The 23,682-nt window shown below is 44.9% G+C and overlaps 2 protein-coding genes across 5 annotated transcripts in view; one reads left to right on the forward strand and one right to left on the reverse strand.

Moving 5' to 3' along the window:
* The window catches only part of NHSL1 (NHS like 1), a 146,192-nt gene extending 139,199 nt beyond the window's left edge, over positions 1-6,993 (forward strand). For all 3 annotated transcript variants that reach the window (XM_023513490.1, XM_023513491.1, XM_003790287.3), the window contains 2 exons: positions 387-519; positions 4,209-6,993. In XM_023513490.1, coding sequence (XP_023369258.1) covers positions 387-519; positions 4,209-4,944 — 869 coding nt within the window. In that variant the 3' untranslated portion in view covers positions 4,945-6,993. The remainder of the gene's footprint in view (positions 1-386; positions 520-4,208) is intronic.
* An 11,128-nt stretch (positions 6,994-18,121) lies between these two features.
* HEBP2 (heme binding protein 2) overlaps positions 18,122-23,682 on the reverse strand; it is an 8,468-nt gene continuing 2,907 nt past the window's right edge. Inside the window, exon 4 of one of the 2 annotated variants that reach the window (XM_003790336.3) lies at positions 18,122-18,622. In XM_003790336.3, the coding sequence (XP_003790384.1) occupies positions 18,385-18,622 (238 nt within the window). In that variant the 3' untranslated portion in view covers positions 18,122-18,384. The remainder of the gene's footprint in view (positions 18,623-23,682) is intronic. The other variant, XM_023513500.1, reaches the window with a different exon arrangement.

Raw genomic sequence — 23,682 nt, forward strand, 5'->3', positions numbered from 1 at the left:
CCAACTTTGCATTTTGTGAATTAAAAAAAATCTAGACCTAAAGGAATGGCAGAAAAAGGGGGGTGGGGATGATCTGCAGCAGGCTGGCTGTTAAATAGCAGTGAGTAATCTCCCTTCTGAAGAGCTGCAAGGAAACACTGCAACAAAACTGAAGAGAGATTCAGTGGGAGTTCTACACTTTAACAAAAGAATGAGCTCTGGGTCTGCGGCTGGCTTCATCTCCCATATCTTTGTAAACTATCAAACTCCAGCCCCCACGGCATCTCCCTGTGGTCCTCGCATTGTCAGGAATGGCAGGGAAGCGGCGGTGTGTGTGGAAGCTTGGCTGAGGACTGACATCCTAGTCACTGTGCATCTTGTGTGCCTGCTCGCTTATTTCTCTACAGCCGGGGTGCCGCAGACCGACACAGCCGCTTCCTCCTCCGAGGCCTGTGACTTCCCCAGGGAAGACGGGAGTGATGAGGTGATGACCCCCAGTAGACCCAGGACCACAGAAGACCTTTTTGCAGCTATCCACAGGTATCCAAAAAGCCTTTCTCTTACTTTAATCTACTTTATAATTCCTTCTCTCCACAGGGCTCCTCAGTTGCCTTTTCTTTCTTAAGATTTCCTCTGTCTCCCAGTCATGTCTCATTAACTTTATTATTGATTGTTTTTAAGTGGGTTTCTATAGTTTTATTTCCTCTGACTCCAATTTCTGTTTTACTTTGACCTTCTGATTTTCATAATCTTGGGAACTTCAATGTGCTACTTTCTGGTAGGCATTGCCCTTGCTGGCAAGGAATGCCACGTGTCAGTCATAAGGCAGGATTAATGAGAGTTGGATTAAAGCAGCCAGCAGTCCAGTGCCCGGTAAGGAATGCTGTGTTCTGTGCGCTTAGGATGCACAACAGACTACTGTACAGCACTTTCTTCCTAAGGCTGTTTTAGGTTTTTGTTTTTATCTTTTTTCTTTATTTTTCAAAAAATTCAGGATTTTATAGTACAATTTCTTTGGCTGCTTAATGTTTCCATAAAAGCATACGTCTCTTTTTAGGCAAGAGCAAAAGGAATTAAATTTGCTGGTTACTATATACCGTTAGTGCCATCTACTGGCACCAGAAAAAGACTGCCCTCGTTAAGCATTGACTGATTTCTTTGATGTCATTAGAAATAAAAAGGTAGCTAGTTATCCAATTATTTCTCGAAACAAGGAAATGAAAAAATATGCATCCTTTGAAACCAACTTTAGTGGCATTTCTAGAAGTTTACATAGATGTTTCTAACTTGAACCGTGCTAGACACATAATAAGCACTCAATAAATATTTTCTGAGTTAAATAAAACCAGTTGGAATGTAACTGTCAGCAGATCCTTCCAAGACTCAAAGTATTTGCTTTAATAAGGAATGCATCGGGTTGCTAAATATACAGGCATATACGTATTTATAATCGCAATCCCTCGAGGAGACTGTTGCCTGGTTGCTCCGTGTACTAAATACTTGGTTCCAATGAGAAAACCCAACTGTTGTGAAACCAAATTACTGCATCCCTTTCCTAAAAGTGTGCCAAAGGTCTACTCTCTATCTTGTTTTGGCAACCTTCTTAAGGCACTAAAAAATGTGCGTTTTTTTCTTACTGCACCTATAGAAATCGGTCAGTTTGTATTATTCTGTGTACACATGAGAGAAGGCCAGTTAGGTCGTAGGAGTGGATTGCAAAGAGAAAGCAAGGACACGTGCCAATTTCTGTTGTAGAGTGGAGAATATATGAGCAGACATAGTAAAGGTCTGTGTCTGTGTGTTTTAAGGCTTTATTTGTCTGTCTTTTAGCACCTAAGCTCATAATTTGAAATAAAGAATATCTAAGTTAAAACACAGCTTTCAAATTTTATAATGCAAATTAATTCACTTCAGATTTAAAGCCAGATGGAAAATGTAGAACACCAGTTGAGGTGTGAAGTTTTTATATTTATTGAAGTAATTAGATTTTAAGCCAGTGTTAACTGTTTAAATACTTTTTATAGCCATCTTCTTTAAAAATACATGTATACATTTGTATATGTGTGTGTGTGTGTATGTATATATATGTGTGTGCATGTGTGTATGTGTGTATATATATGCAAAGAATTCCTGTTTAGATTTAATTCTCATTTTGGGGGGCAGCTGCTCTTCAGAAACAACAATGCTTTTATAAAATCCCATCTTTCTTAATTCTAAATCTACAATTAAAGGCCACAGCTTTCATTGAGTTTAGTTGTGGCTCATTTTATGGATCTCAACACAGCCTCACTATTTAAAAACCAAACCAAAAAATCACACCACAAACCAAACCTTGAAAGAATGAGATGAGCTGAGCTGCTTTTGGGGAGTGACCAGTGGGAGTGGTGAGGCCATGTGCTGTGTGTGGAAAGATACTTTATCAAGTCCTCGTTGTCATACTAACAAGTTGTGTGACTTCACTCTTCAGGCTTCAGTTACCATCTCTGAAGCCCGAAGTGGTTGGACTTTTCCATTTTCTAGAGTCTTTTGTAGCTGTCCGCTTTGGAGAGGCTATTATTCGAATGATTTGTCAGCCAGTCATTAACTTATACTGTTGACACAGTATAAGTGTCTATACTTGTAGACACTGTTCTTACTGACCACGGGGGCAGGACCATGGAACCAAAGTATCATAGGCCATGTTCTGCTGTCCCAGAGGGGCAGGTACCCCAGGAGTAGCTCTGGCCACCCTTTAGTATTAGGTGCTTACAACTTTCTGCCCTCCTCTTTGGTGGCTTATTTTTGGACAGAATCAAGGCGATGACTCTGGGAGCACTAAGTCCAGGGCAGACACATGGGCCCATCCCCCCCTCTGCCTTACCCTGCCAATAAGCAGGAAGAATTCTCTTCCCTATGTAACATTCAGAGTTCCCTGAAGCACCTGCTGCGTGCCTGATACTTGATGGCTTTACTACATTCATCTTTGTTGAGAAATTATGGTCCAAACACTGTTCTGCCCCCTTTTCAGATAGGAAACACAATTGGAAATTTTAACTTGCCCAAGGCGATGCACACCTGTGAGGTTGGTATTATATAATCACACCCTCATTTCAGATAATAAAACGTGGAAACTGAGGTACAGCAGGGACCGGCAGCTTGTCCCAGGCTACGCGCTAGACGTGGCTATCACTCGGTTTCAACTCTTGATCTGCACGTACAGATACCATACTCTCAACCTTTAACTACTGCATTTCTAGAATTTTATAGCAGGAAAAGAGATACACCCGTATCTTTAGTTCATTAACTGTGTTGAACTTTCTTAAAGCAAGTCCATCTGCGCTTAGCTAAAATGTGCACACACACATTGAGTTGTCACGAAGAGCCTGGCAAGGGGCCACTTGACTCATCAGCTGTGCCCCTCAGCATCACCAGCAGTAGAAAACACATTGACCAGAGAGGTCCTTACAGACTGAGGACAAGAAGTCCCTGCAGGAGACATTTCCTTCCCTTGAGGAGCCCCTCCTTGTCCCCTCTCCACTCCCATCCCTCACGGTTTCTTGGTCAGTGAGAAGTCCTCTGAAGTGGACCATGAATCAGGATCTACACCAGAAGGTTCACTCTTGTTTTCTGGGAACCTGGACTTGTAGAGGTTGGCATATGGTCCTATAAAAGCTGAGGAAGACTGGTTTTAGGTCAAACTCTACAATGACTGAGAATATGAAGTTACAGGGCATCTCTCAGTATAGGGGATATGCTGGACCTTGGCTTGTTGACCAGGCCTGTTCAAGGACTAGCACCACACATGAAAGGGAAGAGCAGAAAGAAAGGATGGTAAGCATGTGAAATCCACTGGGGATCACCACCAGAGAAAGTTACATAAAGCCTGGCAATTATTTGAAACTTTGGAAATGGTCTTGTCTGAAGTAAGGTACTATGATGTCTAAGATTTGTTTCAAAATATTCCAGTGAGAGTGGAGATAAATAAGGAAGCCCACAGTTAGTGATTATCCTCAATGAGTCGTGGTTTCATGAGGTCAAACAATGACTGTTCTTTTTGAAGTGGGTTATTTTATATTTTTCATAAATTAAATAATTTTTTTTTAACTTGTGCCTTTTATGATAGTGTTTGTAAAGAAAATACACATCAGTCCTTTGCAGCAAATATCAAGCACCGGAGGATGAGTTAGGAGACCTAGGATGGTTGTGGCCTAATGGGAATTAATCTTTCTCTTAATGTTATTAAATCTCAGATCTAAAAGGAAAGTCCTTGGCCGGAAAGATTCGGATGATGACCATTCCCGAAACCATTCTCCCTCCCCGCCGGTGACACCCACTGGCGCTGCCCCGAGCCTGGCCTCTCCCAAGCAGGTGGGATCCATTCAGAGAAGTGTCCGGAAGAGCAGCACCAGCAGCGACAACTTCAAAGCTCTGCTGCTCAAGAAGGGGAGTCGTTCTGACACCAGCGCCCGCATGTCGGCGGCGGAGATGCTCAAGAACACTGACCCGCGATTCCAGAGGTCCAGGTCGGAGCCTGCAACAGACACTCCCGAGAGCCCGTCAAGCTGCTCCCCAAGCAAGAGCAGAAGGGCCCAGGAGGAGTGGGCCAAGAACGAAGGCTCCATGCCTCGGAGTCTGTCGTTCTCCGGCCCCAGGTACGGCCGCAGTCGAACGCCGCCCTCCGCCGCCAGCAGCAGGTACAGCGTGCGGAACCGGATCCAGAGCAGCCCCATGACGGTCATCTCGGAGGGCGAAGGCGAAGCCACCGAGTCTGTGGACAGCAGAGCGCGCGGGGCTCCCGGCACCGCGCAGGGATGCTCGCTGGATGGGCGGGCGGGGGATGAGATGGACGAGGGCAGGCCGCTTTGCAGCGAAGAGCCTGCCGCCTCCCTGCAGCCACCGGCTCCTGGCCCTGCCAATGGGACAGCCAGTGTAGGGGACAGGGAGCAGTCAGAGCAGTGTGGAGGTTCTCTGAAGGAGGAGAGCTAGGGACAAGAACGTGACTCTCCCGGGTGATGGGAGATGAGCAATGCCTCCTTAGAGCAAGCCTGCTAGGTGTCCTCGCCTGGCTGCCCGGGACCCCACCCAGAGTCCTGCTGTGGGCCCAGCGCTGCCGGCCCTGCAGTGTGAGCGGAGGGTCACTTAGGACTCACTTGGCACTTGCCCTGTGGCTTAAATGCAAGTAGAAGCTTAAACTTCTGAAAGTGCTTCCTGGGGAAGATTTTTTTTTTCCTAAATACTGGGGGTGTGTCAGGGTGTGTGTGGGTGTGTGTGCATTTTAAACATATTTTTTAAAAATACACACACACAACGTGTACAGATATAGGGGAAAGTAAGCCAGAGTTCAGCTGGGTGGAGTAAGCTGGGCGTCTCCGGACGAGGTGGTAACCGCTGTCAGAGCTTCTGTTTAGGGAAACGTGTGAGTTCCACGAGAAGGGAGAAGACGTTGTTGCTTCTAAGAAAGAGGCGGTGGATTAGCTGGTTCTTGCCGGCAGAACGCGGGGATGTACGCACGTGTGTGCTGGAGGGGAGCGTGTCCCGTGAGCTCGGAGAAGCTGGGGAAGGGCGAATGGGTTCAGGTACTTTTTCTCTGGGGGAAATAGGCTTTGTTTCTTTTTTTTGGTAAACATAAGAAACGTGGAGCTGGCAAAGCTGTAACTCAGTGCCCGCTGCTGTGCAGCCTCATACACCCAGCTCTTAGCCGGATTTTTAGAAGTGTGGGTAATTTTTAAATGCAGTTCCCCCTTGAGTAGCGGCTGCAGCGTCCTGTGAGAAGGGAAGTGACGTGGGGACATACCGACAGCGGGGGAGAGGCAAGGCGGGGAGGAGTAAGGGACACACTGCTGGAATTGGTTTCCTGCCTAGTAAATAAAGTTATTTTGCAGAATTAAATTTGAAAACTTGCACTACAGGACTGTGGGCGGAGCTTTTCCTTTGACACGATTTTTGACCCTTTTTAAACCAGAGTTTAAACTTCCATTTGGCCATTTCCTACCACTTGAAATGTCAACATTTGCTAACTTGTGGATATCCTTTTGGTTACACCAAAGACAAAGTTATGGCTCTTTTCTTTCCTTGCCTACAGTATGGTGTCCTAATTTAGAACGTTTTTAGCAAAATCTATTGTTCCTTATCTGACTTTAAAGAAAATGCTGAATAGCTCTTATTAGTCAAACAAACTGATAGACCTTGGTCAGGCGAGGCCATTAGCCCCAAGGAAAATGAGGTGTTAGATTAAAAAGAGTTTTGTGGGTTGTTTTTTTTTTTGCATTATTTGGTTTGTGCATTTTTATATTTGTTTTTAAATAATTGAGTTGCTAATTACCTTCTAATCTTCTATAATTAGAATTTCAACACCTTTAGACACAGGAGAAATGGAAAGTCTTTATTTTAATGTAAAGCTCTTGTGGCCCACACCCTCCCTCCTTCCTACTTCCGTACTTTGGCACCTTTGTTAGCCAGAGTCTTGTCTTCTTTAGAAAGGCCAGGAGACCATGGTGAGGTTCTTGGTTTAAGTCCATTGCAGCTACCAAATAGCCTTTTTTTTTTTTTTCAGCATGAAAATATCCCTCAAAGTTGCTCTGCACAGGTCAACTCATCACGAGGTTTATAAAATAAAACTTGAGACACCATTTTAGACATGTCTTTGAGGCAGAAACATATGTAAGGAGTTAAGACTCCTTCCCTTTGAAGAAAATGAAGCACTTCTTTTTATACAGCAGGGAATCAAGAGCTGACATTTGGAGCAGTTTTCTACTACATTGGCACAAGGACTGTTTCTTCTAAATTTTGGAAAAGTGGTGTTGGCTTTTTTTTTTTTCCACGTTGGCTTTTGATTATGAAATCTTGTAGCTACCTAAAAAAGATTAGAATGGACATGGACATCAGAAATCTTTAACTTAATATAAAAATCATTTATTTGAAGGTAAGATGAGCAACATTGAAACTAATTATAAAACTATTTAAAAATGACCATTTTTAAAGAAAAATATCTATTAGGTTTTTAATTTGCTTTGAATAAAACAATTTTAAAGTAAATATTTGAAACATTTTGTTCATGTGGGGTTGGTCTGTGGGTTGGGGGGGATTTTATGTTTTTTGAAAATGAGATAGGTCATCTTGTACAGAATTATCGAGTGCTTTGCTTGGTTCTAACTGAATAACAGCAGTGAAACCAGAAGGTCCCTGTGGGAGGTGGGGACCCAACTGAGAGGAGAGAGAATGTCACAGACACTGGTTATTGTCATTTAAAAGGTCACATGGAAAAATAACTCCAAATAACATCCTACAGACTTTAGGACTTACCAATAATGTACTGACTGGCAGTTCAGGTGATGTGGCATGGGGAGAGATGTGAGAACTTTTCACAGGCATGGATGAAATACAGGGAGACCAGAACTGGATTTATCCCTGAAACATCCAGTACCTTCAGCTTTACTACTTCGTTCTTCTGTGGAGCTCACTCTTAGTGTGTGAACAACTTCTGTCGGGCTCACTTATAGTTTGTGAACTATGTCTTATTCAAAAGTTCCATGAGCGTAGACTTGATGGCCTGCCTTATACACCTACACTTTAATTTGGAGATAATCATAGAAGCCCTGGGACTGAATTATTTCTACTTTATTTTGTCTTTTCCTTCCTCCCTCCCTCCCTTCTCTGTCTCTCTCTCTCTCTCTCTTTTTTTTTTTGGAGACAAAAGAGGTCTAACTCTGTCACCCTGGGTAGAGTGCCATGGCATCACCATAGCTTACAGCAACCTCAAACTCTTGGGCTCAAGTGATCCTTCAGCCTCAGCCTCCCAAGCAGCTGGGACTACAGGCACCTGCCATGCTGCCTGGCTAGTTTTTTCTGTTTTTAGTAGAGATGGGGTCTCGATCTTACTCAGGCTGGTCTCCAAACTCCCGAGCTCAAATGATCTGCCCTCCTCTCCCTCCCACAGTGCTAGGATTACAGGTGTGAGCCGCTGTGCCTAGTCTACTTTATTTTGTCTAAGAGTTGGAAGAGAAGCAAGTGACTCTTTGGGCTGTCAGTTGGAAATAGCCTCAACTTTAGTTTGATTTCTGCCCTCCTACTATTTCTGAAGAATCTTGATTGAATTCTGTTGCTTCTTGTGTGGGGATGAGAGTATATTCATTTGGAGAAGCACAGTGACAATGAGTCATTTGTCTGTGCCTCAGTCTTTTCCCCTACCTGCTGATGGTGCCCATTCTGTGGCCATCCTGGAAGGACAGGGAACCACTGGACAGGCTTCTTGGTTCTGCTTTTGTGTTTTAAGCCTCCATGTAAATAATTGTTTATATCACTCAGATTACATCGTAAAATGAGCACAGTGGGATAATTTATTAATACTTTGGTGGATATGAGGATACCACTGAGAGACAGAGATGGTCTTTTGAAGAAAACATGGACCTTATTCTTGAGGTCTATTTTCCTTAAGAAGCTACCCAGTCATCAGTGGTAGTATAATCAGTGTTTCTCAGTGAGCTGCCCCACACCACCTTCCACAGTCCAGCTTTATTTACAGAACAAGGGCCAGAGCAATCTGTAGGCATTGGTCAGTGATGGGGAAAATGTCCTGGGTAAATACTTCTTGTGTTCTGGGTAAAAGTGAGACAATCCTATGCCAGAAGAATGTGAATGAGCTATCAGGAAAGGGTTCAAAACTAATAAAAAAGATACACGATCACCCTGCAAAACATGTATCAGCACCAGAGGAGAAGCAAAGGAATAGCTCTCTGGGCTCTGGTAAGCCCTGCTGGGCCCACACCAACATTCATCACCAGGGGTAGAATTGTTCAGCCTGGCCATGCACGTAGACAGAAAAAAATTGTACCCCACAGCCTCCTTGTGGTCACCAAGGTCATGGGCATAATCTTGGAATTCCAGGAAGCTTGCCATCTGTGACTTCCTTTCTCCTGTTTGTCCCTGTGATGGGTGGGAGGCTGGAGAAAGAGCAATAATCTTATAATCTATGAGGCACCAGTGAGGATGGAAGCCATGTACCATGGGTGGCAAAGGAAAAGGAGCATTGTTTGTTGATAACATCCAGGTCACTGATCAGCCACTGGCATGTCCACCTCCAGACCCACTGGGTGAGTCATTTTTTCACTTACTTTGCAGTTGAGTGACATGTTCTCAGAGGAAGATGTCATAGCTTCTGAGTGGGTAGATGGGCAGGATGGGGTGAACCTGAACTAAGACAGGTGGGTGAGGGGGATTTCACCCAGAAGGGATAGTTGGCAAAAGAAAGACATTCCGGATGGCATGAGCAAAGACACAGACAAGTGTTTAGGGGAAGCCACGTACCTATCCTAGGAAGTCTAAATAGCACAGTGGGACACAAAACAGGAAAGGCATCTGGTGCAGGAATGTAGGGGCCCTAGGATGTCATCCCAAGGAATCTGGGTTTTGTTTCATGGTATGGGACAACCATGAAGATTTTTAAGAAGGGGAATAATGTGAGCTTCTCAAGCAACACTGTCCCTTAGTGAATTTATTTAACACCATACTGCAAACTCCCAAATTTCTCTTGTCTGGCCTTCCTTCAAGAATTCTAGATTAGTATGCCAATTGCTACTCCAAATCTGCACTTACAGATATTTCAAACTTGATACAGTCATGCCTCTCTTAATGATGTTCCTGAGAAATGCATCATCAAGTAATTTCATAGTTGTTCAAACATCAAGAAATGTGCTTACACAGACCTAGATGGTGCAGCCTACTACACGCCTGGTAGCTGGTATGGCCTGTTGCTCCCAGGCTGCAAACCTGTATAGCACTTTACTATATGGAATGCCCTATGCGGTTGGAACACAATGGTAAGTGTATATCTAAACATAGAAAAGATACCATGAAAATACGGTGTTACAGTGTTAGGGGACTGCTGTCCTCTGTATGGTGGCCTGTCTTCCTGGGCAGCGTGTGACTGTAGAGCCAGATCCTACTTCCCAAAGTGCTTTTCCTTATCACTCAGTGGCATGACCATGCTCACAAGGTCTTGGGCCCCAAACCTTGGGCCATCCTGTGGCCTCTTTCCTCTCTACTCCACATGTAAAACTCTAAACAAGTTAAATCAACCATACTGCCAAATTGTATCATTAATCCAACCACTTCTCCCCAGCTCCACTGATACAGCTCAGGTCCAAACCATTATCTCTTGACCAAACAGCTGGGGAAAGCCTCCCAGCTGGCCTCTCTGCCTCTACTGGGCATCTGTGACCAGCTCAGCTTCAGCTTAAGCTCAGCACACAAAATAAGCTTTTAAAAATAATTCCTAGCACCCCCTGCTTGAAACCTTTCAAAGATTGGATGTTACTAGAGTGGAATTTAAATTTTTTGTTGTGGTCTGTACCATCTTTGAGATCTGCTGCTATCCCCTCATTCATGAAGATTTGACCTCATTTGCCTTTATGTCCCTTGGCAGAAGCTACTTCCTGCCTCAAAGTATTTATTTTAATAAATGGTTTTTTCTTCCTTTTTTTTTTTTTGAGACAGAGTCATATTTTGTCCTCCTTAGTAGAGTGCTATGATGTCCCAGCTCACAGAGACCCCAAACTCTGATTCTCCTACCTCAGCCTCCTGAATAGCTGGCACTATAGGCAACCACCACAGTGGCTGGCTAGTTTAGAGATGAGGTCTCACTCTGGCTCAGGCTGGTCTCAAATTCATGAGCTCAGGCGAGTCACCCACCTCAGCCCCACATAGTGCTAGTTCTTTTTTTTTTGGAGACAGAGTTCTGTCTCAAACACAGGCAGAGTGTTTGCTCTGTTGCTCCAGAGTGCCATGGTGTCATAGCTCACAGCAACCTCAAACTCTTGGACTCAAGTGATTATCTTTCCTCAGCCTCCTGAGTACCTGGGACCATAGGTGTACATTACCATGCCCAGCTGATATTTCTATTATTAGTAGAGATAGGTCTTGCTCTTGGTCAGGGTGGTCTCGAGCTCCCAAACTCAGGTGATCCACCCAGCTCAGTCTCCCAGAGTGCTAGGATTACATGCAGGAGCCACCATGCCTGGCCTGTTATGTCATTTGTTGATGGATTTTTTTGTAGTCCTTTAAATAATATTGGGCTTCATTATGGTGCACATAATAAATAATATATATTTATTCTGCATATATAATTTCTGGAAATTAGTTTGATTTTTCTAAGGCTTGCTTATAAAAAACTTTGTTAGGGGAAGCCCAGAGAAGGCTTTGGTTTACGGATACTTTAACCTCACTACCTAGGCAACAAACACCCTTTTTCTACCTGATGCCCCATGAGTTATGCGTTATTTCCACTCTGGCTAGTAGAAACCCAAACTTTCCCACCCCATACGTGATCTGTAAATTATTTGCTTTGCTATTTTCCAGTTACTCATTTCTTAGCTAGGGTAGTTTTTGGTTTTTTTGTTTTGTTTTTTAATTTTTTTTAGAGACAGAGTCTCACTTTGTCACCCTTGGTAGAGTACCGTAGTGTCTCAGCTCACAGCAACCTCCAGCTCTTGGGCTTAGGCAATTCTCTTGCCTCAGCCTCCAGAGTAGCTGGGACTACAGGCGCCTGCCACAACGCCCGGTTAGGGGTAGTTTCTTCTCTCCTTCTCTAAGCCAAAGACTGAAGGAGACCCACTACAGATCCGCAGAACCCTCTCTGTGTACGCTTCCCCCTTTCATTTTCTCTGCCTAGAAATTCTACCCACTGTGGCCTCCCGTAGCACTGATCTCCATCTCCACAACTCAGCAAGATCACTGGTCTCTGGCTTCCTGCTTTGCTGCCTAGAAACTGCCTCTGAGCCATCAGCTTGAACATTCATTGGATTCCCCTCATTTTTTCCTCTTCTATCAGAGCTCATAGTCCTGTGCTATGAACTTTCAATGTCTGAAGACCACTGTTTTATATATTTTGCTTGGGTTTTTAGTTAAGATGGAAAGATAAAATGGGTTCCAATTTTACCATCATGGGCAGAAAGCAGATGTTCACTTGAGAAGCTTAAAAACCTGTTCGAGGCGATGCTGATTTAGCTTTACGACACTGCTTGGGGGAGAGAGGGCTTCCAGGCTTACACTCTCCCTACAGGTCAAGAAACCAATGCGGGTTTTTCTGCCTGCCAAGTGTGTCCATCTCTGTTACACACTCAGGGATTAGGCAAATAATCAGCACTGGGGCTGCAGACTCCAGGGGCCTCCTGCAGCCAAATTTTGATCAGAACATTTACTTTCTAACCTCCATATGCTCCCATTTTAATGAGGGAGGAGGAAATATAATGACACTTTGGGTTTCTGGGTATCAAATGTTAATTTAGACACAGACAAATCCCTGTATTCCATTTTCTCTAGTGTCAAGCCATCCGAGTAAATAGCCACAGATCCCTTTAGAAAAAGGCTGGGGAAATCATTACTGCACACGCTCCCCAGAATCCAGTCACCTCTTCAGTTAATGAGCTTCAGATCAGAACACTGGGTCAGTAGAAACTGGTGAGGAATCATGGGTTTTTTTTCTTTTTTAGCCCCCTGCTCATCCGTTCTTGCTCTCTTAGATCTATGTATCAAGCATTACCCTTGCTAACCACCCATCCCTTTTGTCCCTAGGATGCCATGTTCTATTAACCAGTTCCATAAGACTTGACCGGTTAGAGTCATTTTGTGCTTAGTGGTTAATATGCTAATAATGAACGTATACATATATTCTAATATGCTATGAATATACACACACACTAATAATGTTTAGCACTGCCACCTGCGTTCTCAGGTCTCATCATCCACATCATCCTCAGAAAGCAGGGTTCCACCACAGTCCTTCCTGCCAGCCCCAGACTACAGAGGAAAGTCCCCACTGAGGGCTCACAGCCCTCTCATCAGTGCATTCCAAGGTCTGGTGTAGGACGAGCCTCTGGGCCTTCCTGTGAAGCGTGATCCTCTGATGGACACCTTGTCTCCGGTGACCATTCCAGCAAGCCTGCTCATTCCTTCCTCTGATGTGTCCCAGCAGTTCAGGCATTTCAACATTTTGATCACTTTTTCTGGGCTTCTACTGAGCCGCCCTAAAGCAGTGAGTTCTCACTATCTCCTGGCACTTTTTCTCCTGATGTTAAATCTTGTATCCTGAGAAATATCCCCCAGGTCAATAAAGTTGCCTTTATCTAGTTTTATGAATCTGACCAAGCACCCTCAGAATCGAGTCCCAGAGTCCTCCCCTGGCCCCTGTGGGAATGTGGGTTCACTTATCCACTTCCTTTGGCACACGGTCAGTCCGTCCGTTTCTTCCCTCACCAGACCCAGCGTGGCCCCAGCCAGACTGTGTTGTGACTTATATGCCCAGTAGTCAGCAGAAGGGGCTGGACACTCCTGAGAGGCACCTGTTGTGTTATGGAGGAAAGACCCTGACATTGTCTTTCTTTGTGTTAGGATGGAGGAAGGGACAGAAGGCAGTTTTAGTTCCTCATGGGAAGGGTGGGTCTCTTCTGCACGCTCAAATATTCAGGGAGTCAAAATTGTTGAGGATATCCATCCCAAGTTTTAGGTTGCCAAGATTGATTTCAACCTGGACGCAACAGACATGGCTGGGCTGCAGGTTTGCTGGCGGTTAGCTACTTCTGCCATCACACAGGATGAGGGTGCTGGCATGCCACCAAAGCGACTGACTCTCACAACACTTAGTTTTAAATGGCTTATTATAATAATTAACCCGAGCTTTTCACTATCCATTTGTAGGACACCAGTCCAACTCAGTAATAATCACCCAAGTCCATTGTTTGGTGTTTATTATCTACCCTTCCCCTCATATTTGGAACACCGGAGTCATCCCCCACCCACTGCATTCCCCTGCACCACTCTGCTATTTCATCTCAAGTTGTACTAACCGCACAGCCCTCTTGTGCCAGGGGCTGTCTATCCAACGGGGACAGGAGCCTCAGAACCAGCCAGACAGGGAGTGACTCAGTCTCAACTCTGTTCTTGGCTGACTGGTACCAACCGGGCCAATTTGAGGCTGAGATGGAGTCAGGAGTGCGAAAGACGTACTGTGAAAGGAAAAGAGAAAAGTAAGGTTGAACAAGGGAACTGTCAGATCTGACCAGTCCACGAAGCATCTCTGGAGCAAAGACTGTCTAGTAGAAGTGTTCTGAGTTAGGCGGAAATGGCTGGGTCTGATACCACTGCCTCAGTCACTGGCTGGAAGTTGGCAGGGGAAAAAAGCATGCTGTCAGCTGCCCCTACAGCTGTCCTTATCTAGAAATCTGCAGTGCACCCTGGAGAAGGTAATAGCCAGAGACTGTTGGCTGACTACACACCTAACAGTGGGCAGCTAGTGCTGTCTAGAAGGTAAACTTGGAACGACACTCCTCCATGAGCTTGTCAGCCACAACTCCAAAGCCCAGAATAGGAATGACCATTCTTTGGCCACAGTTACAAATAGGTACCAGAAACAACTTTGCATCAGTAACCTCCATAGCCTCTAAACCACGCTGTCAGCAGCAGCCTCACTTTGCTGACTACACCTCCACAGCTAAAGGCTCAGTCGGTCCCCAAATGCTGTCAGTTAATCCTTGAACTCCACATCTCCTAAAACCCTGTGCCAGGTCAGCAGTTTTCCTTATCTGGAGAGACTGAGCTACAGGCACAGCGCTCTCTCCACAGCAAGCAGCATGCACGGCTTTTTGCTCTTGGTACTCAACACGTGGCCTCTTCCTCTGAGGCTGTCACCTCTGACCAAGATGCCACCCCCACCTCTGCTTTCATCTGACTGGCCCGCAATCAGTCAAGTCTCAACTGTCTCTTCCTCAGAGGGGCCTCAGCATGTGACATCCACCCCACCCAACAAACCACACCCTACCCTACCACCTCCTTTCAGCTCTTGACAGCACTTGTCACAATTTCAACATAACTAATGGTGATTTTCAACTAGTGCGTTACAAAAGGATCTTAAGTGTGCCGAGACAATTTTTAAAGACCATTAAATATCTTTGAAAAGTGTTCAAAGCACAGGAACTAAACATTTTTTATTTTTTTAATCAACATAATTTAAGTGTGCCTTGAATGTTTATAGGTTCAAGTGTGCTGTGAGATAAAAAACACTGATCTAGAATACAAACGCCACAGGCCAGGAGTTTCACTGCCATGCTCTCAGCACCCTAAACAGAGTGAGAGATGTTGCTGGGGTTGGTGCCTGATGAGGAGCTGGGGACATGGTCTCCCTCATCTCCATTTCCCCGTCCCCATCATGTTGCCTGGAACACAGGAGGAATTCCATAATGACTTAAAGAACGGGGCAGCACCTGTGGCTCAAAGGAGTAGGGCGCTGGCCCCATCTGCCGGAGGTGGCGGGTTTAAACCCAGCCCCGGCCAAGAAACTGCAAAAAAAAAAAAAGCAAAAGATTGAATGAAATGTTTAGGGGGCTCGGCGCCAGCCACATACACTAGAGCTGGTGGGTTCAAACCCAGCCCAGGCCTGCCAAACAACAATGACAACTGCAACCAAAAAATAGCCAGGTGTTGTGGCGGGCGCCTGTAGTCCCAGCTACTTGGGAGGCTGAGGCAAGAGAATCATTTAAGCCCAAGACCTTGAGGTTGCTATGAGCTATGACGTCAGGGCACTCTACCCAGGGCGACATAGTGAGACTCTATCTCAAAAAAACAAAAACAAACAAAAATGATCAGCGACAAAGCAAAATTTTTTAGGGAATTAAACAATGACTAGGAAGGAGTGAATGAATGCACTAAGTTTAAACAAATTGTTTTCAGACTTTTAAAAAGCATAAAATCTTAGGATAGATTGACATCCGCATAAACACACCTGGTAGCTCTGTGAGCACAGGGGGGTGAGTAGGAACTGCCCACCTTAGCTCCCTGTCATGGTGCCCAAGATGCTTCCTCCAGATGTAGGGGTCCGAGGAAGACTTTGGACAACTCTCCAGAGAAGCAGATAACCAAGGCAAGGGAGAGATGGGAATGACCGTCCTGTAGAGCAGTGATGGTAAATGTGCTATACAAGAGATTTCATTTCTTTTTGGCAAGCGTTAAGAATGCAAGAGATCAGGCAGCGCCTGTGGCTCAAAGGAGTGGGGCACTGACCCCATATGCCGGAGGTGGCAGGTTTAAGCCCAGCCATGGCCAAAAACTGCAAAAAAAAAAAAAAAAAAAGAATGCAAGAGATCAATAAATTCAATAAGCAACTCAAGCAAATACTTTTGGAAAATAATTGCTTAAGATTTTAAAATATGTCCATGATTTCAAAACCCAAAATCTAACCTGTTTTGTATCAAAACTATAGTCTCAAAGGTATCTCTAAAGTCACAGTCATGCAGAAAGAGCCCCCCCAGATAGTGCCAGCCCACTGATCCAGGGCCCGGCTGTCTGGGCTTGAGTCAGCCTCTGCCCTCAGTTTCATCTGGAGCAAGCTACCTAATATCTCTGTGCCTCAATTTCCTAATCTGTAAAATGGAGAAAATAAAACAGAGGGTAGAGTGTGATCATTCAGGTGGAGCACTGACAACAGTGCATCTAGAAGGCAGCCCGTCAGGGTCAGCCATGGACACCATTAACTACAGACAGCTGTGTTGACCTACTGTAGCCAGGGTCCAGGCTGGGGAGATTAATTTTCAGAGAGATCATACAATGTCAGGGTAGGAGGGAACTTAGACACCTCCAGCCCCATCTTCCCATTCACTGAATGCTCAAATCTCCTAGTAAGTGATTGTCTCCTGGTAAATGATTACACGGTCTCTAAACACACCATCATGGGAACTGGAAGTCACACCGTTCATAAGCAGAGTGGTTGTTAGGAGCCAGGCATTTTCGAATACAATTAGGCAAAGACGTCTAAACTCCTTCATTTTGCAGCAACGCACTCTTTGAAGAATGGTTTTTTTATTTATTTTTTATTTTTTGAGACAGAGTCTCACTGGTCACCCTTGGTAGCATGCTGTGGCATCACAGGTCACAGCAAACTCAAACTCTTGAGTTTAAGCAATTCTCTTGCCTCAGCCCCCTAAGTAACTGGGATTACAGGCGCCCAGCTGTTCATTTTATTTATTTATTTTTTTTGGTTGCAGTTGTCATTGCTGTTTAGCAGGCCAGGGCTGGGCTCAAACCCGCCAGCCTTGGTGTTATGTGGCTGGCACCACATTCACTGAGCTATGGGCGCCGAGCCTGAAGAACGATTTGTTGCCCAAAAGATCAGGGTTCATTCACCAGGTAAGCAACAAACGATTTTCCAGAGCGTGGGTCTTGATCAATTGTCTTACTACTTGCAGAAAGTAAGGAGAGTTTGGGGAATAGTCTCCAAAGCATGTTTCACTGAGGGAAAGTGGCTGTGGGGTTTTGATGGGGCAACAGAGAAAGAAAAAGATGTCGTCACATGTGGGGGAGAGGATCCAAAAGGCCTGATGAATCACAGGGTGCTTGCTACAGTAATGACTTTAACATGGTAAAGAGAACGGTTCATTTGACTTCACCTAGTAACTGCCAGCGTCTATCGGGGGCTCCTTCTAGCCAGCTGGGGAGCCACATGCCTCACAAACAAAAAAAGCTGCAACATGGGCTGTTCAAGTTGCTTGAATTCCTGTAGTCCCTGCAAACCCTTACTACTACATTAAATACTTTAAAAATTCAAGTGAATTCTATAATATGTTTGTGTACATTTTTTCCAGAAAACATGCCTTTAGCGTGCCAGATAAGATAGGAAGTACCTAACTTCATAAGCTTCTTTTATCTGTCACAAGCGGTTGACGACACTTTTGGGTGCGAGTTGCCTTGTGCAGTGGAGGCAGTGGGCAGAGGGGGAAGAGGGTTCCACAGGGAATGTAGTGCTGACAGCCTCAAAAGACAGTTTGATTTTTGTGTCCAACTGAATTTTTACCTCTTTAGGCCTGACAGCCAGGTATTTCCACATAAGATTAATCTTCAAGAGCAACACCTGTAGCTCAGTGGGTAGGGCGCTCATTTGAACCTGGCCCCTGGCCAGACTGCAACAAAAAAATAGCCAAGCATTGTGGAGGGCGCCTGTGTGCCCAGCTACTGGGAAGGGTGAGGTAAAAAGAATCACCTATGCCCAGGAGTTGGAGGTTGCTGTGAGCTGTGAGGCTATAGCACTCTACCAAAGTACCAGTACCAGAGACTCTGTCTCTAACAACAAAAAAAAAGATTAATCTTCAACATTTTTATTGATGTTATCTGGAAGAGATCACATTCAACTGATACAAATCCAAGCAGAAAAAGGCAACCTGGTGGTGCTGTAGCAAAGAAAAGGGAAGAAAGGGATATGTCCCTGGATCCTCCCGGAAATAGATGACCCATTTGCATGTGTTTATAGACCTACTGTCCCCTGTTACCTGGGCATCCAGGTAAAGCATCAAGCATTAAAAAGGCACAACGGAAAGAAGCGGAATTCACAGTGGGACTCTCAAGCTGGAGGGGCCAGATGCACAGCTAGCATCAGCGCTGATGTCTATATTATAAGTTCTCCCCCGCGATGAAACTTTTTTCCTTTTCTCGTTCATCCTCTTTGGAGGGTTCATTTTTCTGAATCAACCACACTTCGTTATTTCTATTAAGCAATTCAAAAGGGCTGTTGTAGCCTGCAGTGTAGTAAACCTTTTCATCGAACACTTTTCCTTCTTCCCTCAAAATGTTTGCTAATGTCAAGAGTTGTTCTTGGTTCTTTTGGGCGCTACAGAATCCATCGAAAGACCTACAAAGGAAAAGGTAAATGATTTTAATACTGATATGAATGTCGGTCTGAAAAGAAAAGCAGGAGCTGGTCCCACAAGTACTGGGTGAAACACAGCAGTCCTGGCCGCTCCCTCTCTTGATGTCCCAGGCTCAGTGTGACCCACACAAGGTGAGGCCTTGGAAGACACAGCCCTTTGGCCCATCTGTTGACAGGCAGATTAGGAACCAACACAGTCTCAGGCACTCTAACCCTGAGCTTCTCACATTTTAATGTATGTACAAGTCACCTGCAGATCTTGTTAAAATGCAGATTCAGCACAACCAACAACAACAGTCGATAGTAAGTTAGGCTATATGTAAAAGTAACCAAAGGTGGAGGACTGGAATGTTCCTAATACAAAGACATGATAAATGTTTGAGCTGATGGATCCCCCAGTTATCTTGATTTGATTATCATATATTGCATGCTTATATCAGCTTATATCAAAACATCACGCGCCTTATAAATACATGCAGCCATGTACCCACAATTAATAACAATTTTTCAAAATGCAGATTTCAAGTGATCTAGGTGGGGCCTCAGAGCCTGCTTTCTGAGGCCCAGAAAGATTCAAGCCGATGCTGCCTGCCAGAGAACCACACTGCAACTCCAACAGAAGCTCCCCTTCCAGACTCTTGATTTTCTCCTGAAAATTACCCCTTTCGTCCTCTCCTCAGGAAAAGAGTAGGCACTGGCTTACAGATGAATAGGATATATTAATAGTTTTGACCTCTATGAAAAGACCAACATTTTGGCAGCTTTCCCCATACATCCTAAGAAGAGTTTAGCAGAGACAAGATCAAAGTGCTGTGGGAGCAGGGAAGACACGATGAAATCTGGGTGTCATCTGAGCTGGGCCTAGAATAGAGAATAGTTTTGTTGAACCAAAAAAGGGGAGGGATAGGAACAGGAACAGAAGTCTAAAAATACAAAGTGTTTTCACAGTGAGGCATAGAATGAGGTCAGGAAGGTGAGTCAGGGCCAGAAGGAAGAACCCTGCATATTAGCCTAAGGCCTTTGAGATTATTCTGAAGGATGCTGAGCAGAAAAATAACTTATCAGAGCTGGATAGAAATAGACAGATACGGGGAAAATAGACTGGCAAGAAGGAGCCAGTTAGGAGGCTGGTAGGGGGTAGGAAAGAAAAGATGGACAAAATGTATAAAAAAGTGGAGAAACAATAAAAGTTTGAGTGCAGATTTTAAAGTACATAAATGAAAATATACTGACATTAGGCTTGGCGCCTTTAGCACAGTGGTTACGGCGCCAGCCACATACACCGAGGTTGGTGGGTTCAAACCCAGCCCAGACCAGCTAAAACAACAATGACACATGCAATAAAAAAAGCCAAGTATTGTGGTGGGCACCTGTAGTCCCAGCTACTTGGGAGGCTGAGGCAAGAGAATTGCTTAAGCCCAAGAGTTTTGAGGCTGCTGTGAGCTATGACACCATGGCCCTCTACCCAGGGCAATATACGGGACTCTGCCTCAAAAAACAAACAAACAAACAAACAAAAAAAAAACTGAGATTAAATCATGACAGCACAGTTTTAACAGAGTCAATGGCCTGGAAAAGGTAAAAATGTTTTCTGTGTCTTTAAAACCTCCTCACCCTATCTGACAACCAAAACCTGTATTCTCAGGCCAGTGGTGGTCACAAGACTGTATTCCCTGGAGATGGGATGATCAGAATCATCAACTACAGTTAAACAGCAACAGCCTGAAGCTAAAAACCCTCCCCTTAAAAGCTCTGCATTTCTCCCTATACTTAGGAAAACTGGTACTTTATGATAGGAGTCTGACATCTTCCCCATTTTCCAGCAAATTAGTAAACCTCCCTTTCCTGCTTCTCAAACCACTTGTCCTCATTCTTCTGATATAGCCTGAGGGACAAGTGCCAAACTTTCAGTAACACAGTGACCTAGCTGAGTTGCTGACATGCAAACACAATGAATTTGAATTTGAATTCTCTTAAGAATAAGGGAAACACTGAGAAACAAAAATATTCCTAACATGCCTGGGTGTAAGTCTGATTATTGATGTCTAATGCAAAAAATCAATTCTACCGTGCTTCAGCGAAGATGCAAGCTCTCAAGGGTGCAAACCATGTCTGTGTTATTCAATAACGCCTACCCAGCACCTAGAATCATTCTAGGCATGCAGTTCCCTTTGAGTCTTTAAGCGCAGAGGTCTCTGTGTGCGCATGTACAGATAGCACACATAAACCATGGAGCGTGAGTTGATACAACTCTTCTGTTCTATCATTCGCTTCATGTCCATTGAACCTAGTTCTGAAGCAAGTGTTAAGAAACATTTTAACTCCTGAATTTGTTATTTATTTTCCTATTGAAGAGCCATAAATGAGTGTGCTCCATCTAAAGGGAATTTGTTTCCAGATGCCATTCTTCCCTTAAATCAAACTTAAACCCTCTAATTAGTATTTGTATCTTTGAATACATGGAGTTCTCTGAATACGTATTGTTTTACAATGAACTGTCTATCGCTTTTTATTCAGGATGTAAACACACACTTGCCACCCATCCCTACGCCCACACGCCTGTCTTGCAAGAGGCTGGAATATATGTACAGACTAACACACTATCACAGTCTTGAGGAAGTGATAGCCACTAAGTCAATCACTCTACCCCAGAAGAACAGTCATAGAAGGAAAGGCACCACGGACACAGTAACTGGCTAACCGGAGAAACTGAGGAAGGCATCAGAGAAGAGGGGTCCTTTATCCTGCGGGGAAGAGAAGAGGGAGCAGTGGAGTTACTAGTGCACGCGGTGTATGCTCTAGGTTTTTCATGTGCATTAACTCCTTTGATCTTCATGGCAACCTTGAGATAGGTAAGCACTATAATAATATACAATTTGCAGATAAAGAGATTTTAGCAAGAAGTGGAGTAACTTGCCTGAGATCAAAGGTAAAGAGATGTGGAAGAATGTGGCACATTCTATGAAGGGTGGGAAGGTCAGTGGAGCCCACGTGGGGGGGAAGGGACTACTGAGGCAGGGTGGGGCCACATCACAGCGGGTACCCTGCACCAGGTGAACAGTCTGAGCTCCCTCCAGGATGCAAGAGGGAACTGACAGAGATTTTCCAATGGAGTAACAGGCTGGACTTTTTGTTGTATGAAAGCTCAATGCAGAAGAAAAGAGGGGGAAAACTGTTGGAGGGAATGAAACAGTCCGCAGATTACTGACGTGAAATTGTCAAGAAAAAATTCAATGGCAATCAATAAACACCCCAGTATCTGCTGAGAGCGTTGGGCTTGCACTGGGGTGTACAAAGACGACATAGGTGTGGGCCTTCCAAGATGATGACCTGAGGAATAACAATGGCGAGTAGGCATCAGATGATGAATCACCACCTCGGGGACCAGCCATCAGGGAACAGTGTGTGGTGGTGACTGGAAAGCTCCTTGCTGGGGACAACTGGCTGCGGAGGCCCTTTACTGAGACAGGTACTGTAGTATCTGAGGTTTGGGAACCACAGGAAGGCTCATTTTTAGAGGAGCTGGGTTTGATCCACCTCTAAATGGAGATGCCCAATAAGGAGGGAAAGCAGATCTGGAGACACCTCCTAGATCTGAGAGTCACAGACTCAGGGACAGAGGCAAGGTGAACATTCGGCCAGAGCCAGGTGGGGACAGCAGAAGGTCAACAGTGAGTATCAGCAGAGATTTCTGGGATGGGGAGCCAGGGAGAGCCCACAGAAATAAGAAAGTGACAGGAGAGTTATTTTCTGAAAGTTAAAGGATGAACGAGTATCAAGGAAACAACCTGGTCAGAACAGAACGGGGGTCACGTGGGAGAGGACTGGGGTCACGTGACAAACGCACAGGCACCTGGACGACCACAAGGGCAGTTCCAAGGAGACAGCGGGAGACATCCCAGATTGTGGCACTTTGAGGTAAAGGCCGTTCTGATGACATCTCTGACAGAAATGAAGACTATGTGACCAGAAACTTGGGGAAAGGTGATTGGGCAAAGAACTCAGCTGAACTGTGCTGTGTCATAGTGCCAAGCAGAGCATCTGAGTGATGAAACAGGACCGTCTGGCTGAAGAAATTTATAAACAAATAGTTGAAAGTGTGGCTTGACTTCTCTTGAATGTTTATAGTAAAATCTGAGAAGAGAAAATTCAAAGATTAAATTTTTAAACAAAAGGGAAGCAGAATTTAAAAATGCAGAAATCCTTAGCTTATCCATACTGAAAGAAATGAGAAAGCTGCTTCAGAGAGACCAAGGTTAAGTAGAGTGGTATGGAACTGCCACCTAAACAGATGCTGTGGCCTGTTCTCCAAGACAACGGAAGAATGACTCCAAAGGCATTTCATAGACTGTGGGGCTGCCCCTCCTATCACTGGCCCCTGAGTGCCTGCACCTAAGAGGGCAGAATAATTTCTTGGGCACTCTGAGACCTTAGAGCTCACTGCTTAGCGCTGCCTCCCAGCTCTGCACTCTGCATGCCACTACAGCACTCCTTGACCACTCTAGATTTGGCTCTAGTAGACCAAGATGTGACACAGGATGTAACAGCTGCTCTTATGGAGGGCGTAGCCAGCTTGCAGAATGCACAAACCATGGAGGCATGGCTACCTCCACTTAGATTTTAAAGGATAGAGCTGCCTAGAGCCTTGGGTATGTGACCCAGGCAAAGAGCTACAGCAAGGGCAGGGCCACTACAGAGTCCCCAGTAGGGCAATGCCTACTGGAGCTGTAGGAGGACACACCAGACTGGCAGGGCCAGAGGTGTGCACTTCCAGCCTAGCTGAACTGCAGTGGGAGTGGAGCCTCCCAAAGCCATGGCGTAGGGACATTAGAAGTCTTACAGGCCCAAACCCTGTCCAAAAAAGCACTAGCCCCACCTCAGTGGCCCTGGAGTGTGGAGCCCTGAGTCAAAGAAAATTAATTTTAAGTCTTAAGATTTGGGATTTACTTGGGACCTATTATTCACTTCTTTTTCCCTAATTCTCCCTATTGAAATGGATGCCATTTCATGTCTGTCCCACTGTTGTATTTTTTTTTTTTTTT

This window comes from Otolemur garnettii, unplaced genomic scaffold, assembly GCF_000181295.1.
Source record: "Otolemur garnettii isolate 467f Iridium unplaced genomic scaffold, OtoGar3 scaffold00042, whole genome shotgun sequence".
NCBI lineage: Eukaryota > Metazoa > Chordata > Mammalia > Primates > Galagidae > Otolemur > Otolemur garnettii.